Source organism: Daucus carota, chromosome 3, assembly GCF_001625215.2.
Source record: "Daucus carota subsp. sativus chromosome 3, DH1 v3.0, whole genome shotgun sequence".
NCBI lineage: Eukaryota > Viridiplantae > Streptophyta > Magnoliopsida > Apiales > Apiaceae > Daucus > Daucus carota.
This window is the reverse complement of record NC_030383.2, coordinates 61,532,380-61,540,915: the sequence shown is the minus strand read 5'-3', so window position 1 is coordinate 61,540,915 and position 8,536 is coordinate 61,532,380. Positions and strand designations below refer to the sequence as shown.

The window sequence follows — 8,536 nt, the reverse complement described above, 5'->3', positions numbered from 1 at the left end:
CGTGATAAATTAGGAATTTAAAATGTTTGTTTGAGTAATTTTGATTTATTAATGATTTATGAGTTATTAAAAATGTAATAATAAAAAAAATGTGATTTACAGGTAAATTATGACTTATGATACTTTTATCAAAAAAAATTTAAACAACTAAGTCACTAGAAAAAGTAACTCAAACTAACTTCTGACTTTAAGTCTGTTTTTGCGTTATTTCTGATTTTAAGTCAGTTTATGACTTATTACACAGACTAATATTTTTAGCTTAAAGTCAGAAACAAATTTCGTCCCCTGACTCAAAGCCGGAGACAAAGTAATGTTTCTCCCCGGAGAAGTGTATATCAAGACTTAGTTTCAGCCACTGATCTACTGCTAAAGCTTTATGTTGATGTTTCAATCTTGATTTTTTCTGTCAACGTTCTAGTGTAGTTCATATATATCCCTATAAAACTTCAAGTTTACTCTTATTGCAACGATCAGTTTCAAAATTGCATCAAACTGCACAAATAAATGAAACCAAAACATCTCACTCGAAAGTAGAATATTCCCTAATGCAGATTGTTCTAAGAGTAGCTGTGTCATTTTTATAAAATTATCGATCTATGAAAACTATTTTTCCTTTCTATTAACCAAAACGTCTCACTCGAAAGTAGAGTACTACACAAGATGATACCATAATCATGATTCATGACACAAACCTTCTGCAATCCCTGCATGTAAGCTTGTTAGATTCTCCAGTAGGACCTCGCCTAATCCACGATTATCATGTGAGCATAATTAACAAACTCATAATCCTGTCACAACGACATGACTCACGAGGTCTCGAGAAGGAATCAATTCTAATTAATCACTTGTTAATCAAGGATTAGTGACATTAGTCTCCTAGTTCCGATCCTCAGGCTTATTTTCAATGGCGTTTCCCAAACGCAAGGAATATAAAGAAGCTTTATGTTCAGTTTATTTGCATCAAACAAATCCTGACATTTTATGTTGCACTTTTGCTCTACTTTTGAGTTGTATCTCATTAAAAAAGTACAAAATAATTGGAAAAGAAGGGTACGAAACACATTGAGAATGGACTGTTCAAGTGTGTGCTGGATAGATACTAACAATGGCCGACACATCATATCAGACGTAAAAAACTTTGAAGTCGAGTTTTAAGTCATTTTCGATTCTTAGCTGAAATATATTTGTTTATTTGTATAATAAATCAGAAGTCGGTTTAAAGTTAATAATAAACCGGAAACTGACTTAAAATCAAAAGTTAATAGAATTTACTTTTTTGATAAGCTTATTTTATTTTTATGATTTTTTAATAAAAATTAATTTCAACACTTAACTAAATAATCTATTAATTTTTTTTGTTTATTATTATTTTAATAACTCATAAGTCATCTATAACATAAAATTATCCAAACAATCACTTGTCACATTGTCACCCAAACGGGCTTTTATGTTACAAATCGACGACAATAGGACAGTGAGTAACACGATCATGACAGAGTTGGTGACATAGAAGCTTGATATAAAATCCATAGGAGCTTTTATGTTACAAATCGACGACAATAGGACAGTGAGTAACACAATCACGACGGAGTTGGTGACAGAGAAGCTTGATATAAAATCCATAGGTCTAGAAACTTACCGGCTGAGATCTTGACGTTAGAGAAAACTCAAATTTACTTACTGCGGTCTAGGAAGGTCTAGTAAAACATCTGTAACTACATTCTTTGAACAAGCAGACAGTGTTTTTTGGTGTGAAGAAGCTGCAGAAATATTTATTTATTATACAACTTGTGCAGATTATTAATGAAGAGCCAGGCTGCACATAAGTTCATATACCACATTAACCTGCAAATCACAGCCATCAAGTAACTATTTTTGCAATAAATTCTTTGATAAAGCCAGAGCAGAGGCAGTTGCAGAACCAAAACAAAATCAGAACCAGCAATAAAGCAAATGCCAAATAATTTTAAATAAACAAGAATCTAGTAGTTGTGCTGAAGGAAAAGAGGATACCAAAAGAAGATCAATTAGCAGCGTAAACCTGATAAAAATTTCCGGTAAAAATCAAGTATTTACTTGCTGACAACTCCTGACAATCTGAATTTCGGACCTGTAGCCTGTTGAAATATGTATTCTAAATTATACCAATAAACTATTTGCGGGGTAGTGGTTAATTGGCAAACGGGCAAACAGGAGCAGTGAGGCATGTTGTTGCAGAGCATGCAGCTAACGACTACGGTCTTGCAGTTCAGTTGTTTATGTCCCATAAACAAGCATAGAACTGATTTACGCCATCTGTAACAATTATGTTTTGAGTCCTCACATCCAATCAACATCAATTCATCAACATCTCATATGACACATCAAATTACGTATGCTATCATACTAACAGTAAATTTTCTAGTTGTTTGGTTCATGGTTATCGTTACTGCAATCGTTTAGGTTCCATACCATTCCCAACCTGGAAGTTATTGTGGTTGGGACTTGGGGTGTTACATGAGGCATAACAAGTGGCATCGTGATTTGATAATAATGCTTCTGGGCAATTTCATTAACAAGCCTAAGTGGCTTAGTAATTGCGTTTTACAAAGCTATATGCAGACAATTTCTTCACAGACTTCGTGCCTGGAACAGAGATCAAACTACGGCATTAGCAGTTCTATTGGACACATCAAATTCCTTAATTTCTTTTGTTTTGGGATCATATAAAGAAAACGGCCGTCCAAGTTCACGGATCAACAATTCACCACCATTCTTAAAACAATGTGAAGGCTCACGACATCTCAAGCCTAGGCACACAGGTCCGATAGTGTACATCTTCCTCCAAACCCTAGAACTGCATTCGTCATCATCCAAATAACATATATCTACCAAAGTCTTTCCACGGTTTGTTGAATCAGACGCCATCCCAACAAGACGATCTTGATTTTTTTTTTTGCGTTTGTTGGCAATTATAATTAGCCAAGAACCGAACCGACAAGGAATTTTAAAACACTTTGTTAGGATAAAATCACTTGTTGCCGAGTGAGATGTAAATTTTCGAAATCAGAAGTCGACAAGAGAATTCCAAGAAGTGCAAATTAACTTACCTTTTTAATAAATAAATAAATAAATAAAATTTCAAGCATGGGCTAAATTAAATTTGATACTACCTCGGTTTCATATTTCGATTTTGACTTGGATTTCACATTCTATTTTGTGCCTAAATAAACACTGATAGTCAAATCAAATTTAATACTGCCTCGGTTTCATATTTCGATTTTGACTTGGATTCCAGATTCTATTTTGAGCCTAAACACCGATAGTCAAATCTATAAAACCTGAAATTTATTTACGGGTAAGATTGGATCATAAACTCCAAAGCGAATCATCAGAATCATCAGATCATCAGCCAAGAAAGAAGACAGAGGATGGGAGAGCAAAAGAATGCCACACTGCCGGAAGATTTAATGTATGCAGAAATACTCCCTCGAATACCAGCAAAATACATTATTCGATGTCGCCTTGTTTGTAAGTCCTGGAACTCTGTTTTCTCCAGACCTGCTTTCGTAAATTCCCACCTCACTCATCAACTCCACAACAACTCTGAAGAAAATGATCGAATTATAGTAAGGCCTTGTGGTTTTTACGAGGGAGTGGTGGACATTCTCTCTACCGATTCAATTCGTGTCCGCAAAGTTCCTTACGCTTGTGACACTCTGTGTGGTTCAATTAATGGTTTAGTTTTAATGGTTTCTAAACCGGGAAAAAGATTTTGTTTATGGAACCCGGCTATTGGGCAAGTTAAGTTGTTTGATTTCCCTCCACTTGATGGTCACTATGCCGGAGGATTTTGTTGGGATCATGTGCAGAACGATTACAAGGCCTTGCTGTTCTGCTATGATTCGATGTCATCTCCCGCTAGACAAATTTGTATTTACTCAACAAATTCTGCTACTTGGACTTCTTTGTGTATCCCTCAAAATCTCATGTTGCCCGGACTACATGATAGTTTTTGGATGTTACTAGGTCACTCTACCATTGTCAAGGGAACCCCTTACTGGAGTTGTTCTAAATCCTTGACTTTGCCTGGAGAGAAGCACGAACGTAAGTTCTTCTGGACGTTCAAGTTTGTGCCTGAAATCAACGAGTTCAGAATCCTCCCTGATTTAGATTCCCTCAAATGTTGTGGAGACACTTTTAGTATAGTCAACATCAAGGATCGTCTTGTTGGGATGACATATAACTCAGTAACACATGGAGGGACGAATATGGTGGATATGTATTCTTTGGACAACGAGGAATCCAGTAGTGGTGTTTGGAGTAAGATGTACAGCATAGGACCGGTGTATTTTTGCTCCAACCAAAGGCTGCTGCACGCTTTTAGGAATGGTGGTGAAGTATTGATCCGGGGAAATTCTGGTCCATTTACTTTCTATGATCCTAAAATCAAAGAAACTAAGAGAATTGCTGGGACGACTAGCAGTCGCACTCGCACTCCCACTTTCTTTCGGGAGTTGTATGGACAGTGTTACAGTTATACGCCTAGTTTGGTCCGTGTTCGAGGAATGGAGTCCATGCAGAATTTTTCTACAAATGGAGAACTCAAATCTCAAGCAAGTCCGGTTTAGCGCACCATCCGGTCCATCTTCAGCAATAGTATTCAACCCTGAAAAGCAGGAAATATATCAAGCAACTTCATGTAAAGTAATTACTCCATATATTCCAACCATTTCTTTACAGTTTCTTTTATATTTGTCTCATTCAATTCTTTACATTTCAAAACTTATAGAATATAGTCACAGAGGTAAGTGCGACCGCGGGTTCCTACGTTAAAAAGAAAAGAAAAAAAGAGTAGTATTCTCGTATTATTTTTGCTTGATGAATCGTACGATGACTTTAAAGTATTTGGGACATGATTTTGCTGTTATTTATTTGAAATGGTGGTTTAGAGCATCTCCAAGAGTGTTATGTATATTTGTTAGTTATAATATATAATATAAATTATACAATTTATATTTATACAATTTCTGCATAGAACGTATCTGCAGCTTCTTCATCAATAATCTGCAGAAATTATTTATACAATTTCTGCAGATTATTGATGAAGAAGCTGCAGATACGTTCATCTACCACATCACCTCCAAATCACAGCCATCAAGTAACTATCTCTGCAATAAATTCGTCGATAAAGCCAGAGCAGAGGGAGCAGTTGCAGAACCAAAACAAAATCAGAATCAGCAATACAGCAAATTCCACACTTCACAAATATATTGTAAATAATTTTTAAGTAAACAAGAATCAAGTAGCTGTGCTGCACGGAAAAGAGAATACCAAAAGAAGATCAGTTAGCAGCGTAAACCTGATAAAATATCCGGTTAAAATCAAGTATTCTGAATTTCGAACTTGTAGTTGTAGCCTGTTGAAATAAACAGTTTCTAAGAAGATGAAAAACAAATCAAGAAAACTGTTTACATTTCATAAAGTTTGAATACAGAGTCTCTCCACTCTATACAGGTTTATATACAAGTGTGAGTAGTGCTTACATCACAACTAACTAACTGAATTCTGTTATATGTACAATGTCTATTCTACCCCGAGGCGGCTTAACTATTTACAGATTGTGTACTGTGATGTAGTGCATATGTATTCTGAATTATACCAATAAACTATCTGCAGGGTTAGTTGCTCATCTGTATCAATCATGTTTTAAGGCCTCACATTCATTCAACATCAATTCATCAAACATCTCATATGACACATTGAATTACGAATTCTATCATACCAACAGTAAATTTTTTATTTGTTTGGTTCATGGTTATCGTTACTTCAATCGTTTAGTTTCCATATCATTCCCAACCTGGAAGTTATTGTGGTTGAGACTTGGGTTGTTACATGAGGCATAACAAGTGGGATCGCGATTTGATAATAATCGTTGGATAAATTGTAACTAAAAACTGTGGGTAGTTTCATTAACAAGCATAAGTGGCTTAGTAATTGCGTTTTACAAAGCGATATGCATCCTCTGCAGACAATTTCTTCACAGACTTCATGCCTGGAACAGAGATCAAACTACGGCATTAGTAGTTCTATTGGACACATCAAATTCCTTGATTTCTTTTGTTTTGGGATCATATAAAGAAAACGGCCCTCCAAGTTCACGGATCAACAATTCACCACCATTCTTAAAACAATGTGAAGGCTGACATCTCAAGCCAAGGCACACGGGTCCGACAGTGTACATGTAACCAGTGGCGGATCTAGAAAATTTTATATCCGGAGGCACAAAAAATTTGAACAACCATGTTAACATCAAGATATTCATCTTGTGAATGTTTTCTTCGGATTCTTATGTTTTAATCCCAAGTTAAGTAGATAATATGTATTCAGGTGTTTGCTTAGATCAACTTACCTTTCAATAATATATAGGGGGCTATTATTATGTAAACAAAAGTAAAAAAATTAAAAAATTAAAACATTATGGGGGCATGTGACCCAGGGGGCCTTATTGTGCATCCGCCTCTACATGTAATATCCCATGTCGGTTAAATAGGGAGTATTCGGACCCTTTATAACCCTAAACAAATAATTAATATATATCAATTTGTTTGTATTTTTGGGCTGAATTTAGTAAAAAAATTATCAGCGAAGAATGTATATTTGAAAGTGTAATCATATAAAATCAACAATTTCACATACCAATAAAAAATGCTTTCACATACATAAAATATTTAGAAATGAAGTATACATAGTTAACAATTGAAAATAATATTATAATATTCGATCCATTTCAAAATACATGTCCACTTTTTAAAAATCACACGTATAAAGAAAAGTGAATTTTGATTAAAGAAAAAAGTTATATTAAGCCATTAATTAAATGGATGATTTTGTAAATATAAAATTAGAAATATGTGAAATATAGAAACTCATGTTGAAAGTTGAAGTAAACAAATAGTTTGAAATTGCCCCCCCGGCCCCCCTAAATGGACATATATCATGAAACGGGGGAATATTTATATCTCATCAACTCAACGAAACCAAATAAATTCACTGGTTTGGGAGACTCAAATGTAGGCTGAGCATGTCTCTATTCTGAAAGAGTATGGATCTGTGAAGACTTTGGACTTGGTGCAAAATAAATTATCAGTTGTCACATTTTTATATTTATTGGTCAAATTGACTAATTTTTTATCAATGATTATAAGTCATTTTTTCACTATTTTAAGAAACTAAAAATTACATTTTAAAGTAGATTAAAAATTATTTCCGGTGGCATATTTTTTTATTTTATCAATTGATAAAATATTAATAAATTTCAATCAAATTTGGGTCAATTTAACCCGTACAAAACCACATGACAACCAAAATGTGACGGAGAAAGTATTTTACATGTATGTAAATAGTATATTGGTCATGATTTTCTTTATATACACTCATTCTAATAAAATCCTCAGACTTGAATATTATAACCCTCAACCCCCAAAATCGGAGTCAATAAGGGGACATGAGTTTCTTCAAAGTGGACTGACCGTAACCACGAGACCTCAGCATCAATTTCTTCGAATTTGTACTAAACCACAAGATTGAGCATGAACCACTTTAATATTTTAATATTTCATGTAATACGTAACTAATTTCACTTCTTTTATTTTAAAATAAATAATATTTGATTTTTTAACACATATTTTTAAGTGCCCTTATATGTAGAATTATCATTTCCATTTTTATATGAATTAAAATATAAATTTAATATTTTAATCAAAAAGCAATAATAAAAATAACTACTATAATTATTGAGTTGGGCTGCTTGGAGTCTAAATATTTTGGAGTCTTTGAAGACTCATATCAACACCATTGGATTTAAAACAAAATGCTCGGTAGATGTAGCAGACAGGTGGATCATATTTTTATTTTAAGAAAAACCCTGCTAATTAACGTATACGTATTCTAAGAGTTTCTATTCTGTTGACATTCAGTTATTATCCCGGTTTTTACTCTCATTTGTACACCTTTATACTCGATTGATGTTATGTATTTACTCTCTTAAATCAATCAAACACAGAATATGAAAACACTTTCTCCTCTGAATCAAATCAAATCACAGAAGATAGAAACATGAGGTAATCAAATATCAAGTGCGGAACTTAGAAAAACGACATTGTTTGGCTGTCTCCTATTGATTTCTCGCCGCAGAACAAGGATATAAGAATTATGAGTGATAGAAACAACCAAAAATAGTTATTTTATCGGAATATAAACTTGTTTTAAAAAATCTTTACTTTGCTTAAATCAGAAATAAAGAATGGTCATCATTCGACTCATATACATGTCAAAATTTCTGACATTCAAAAGGTGTACTCTTTCCGATTCTTAAATTATATGTTTATGTGATTTTTGTTTTATTAGTGTATACAATTTCGTATGTTTCATTAGTGTTTCGTTAGAACTCGGATCTTCTTATTATTTTATATTTGTGCATGATAATCAATTATTGGAGGTGGTGTACAATGATTTAGTTTTGTTTGTCGATTTATCTAGAAGATGAGAAAGTTGG

At 33.8% G+C, this 8,536-nt stretch overlaps 1 protein-coding gene across 1 annotated transcript; it reads left to right on the top strand.

Annotated features, from left to right (window-relative positions):
* Positions 1-3,410: 3,410 nt before the first annotated feature.
* Positions 3,411-4,610, top strand: LOC108212894 (probable F-box protein At5g47300). Its single transcript, XM_017384606.1, has one exon. It carries the CDS (start codon positions 3,411-3,413, stop codon positions 4,608-4,610), a length of 1,200 nt encoding a protein of 399 aa, XP_017240095.1.
* The last annotated feature ends 3,926 nt before the right edge of the window (positions 4,611-8,536 follow it).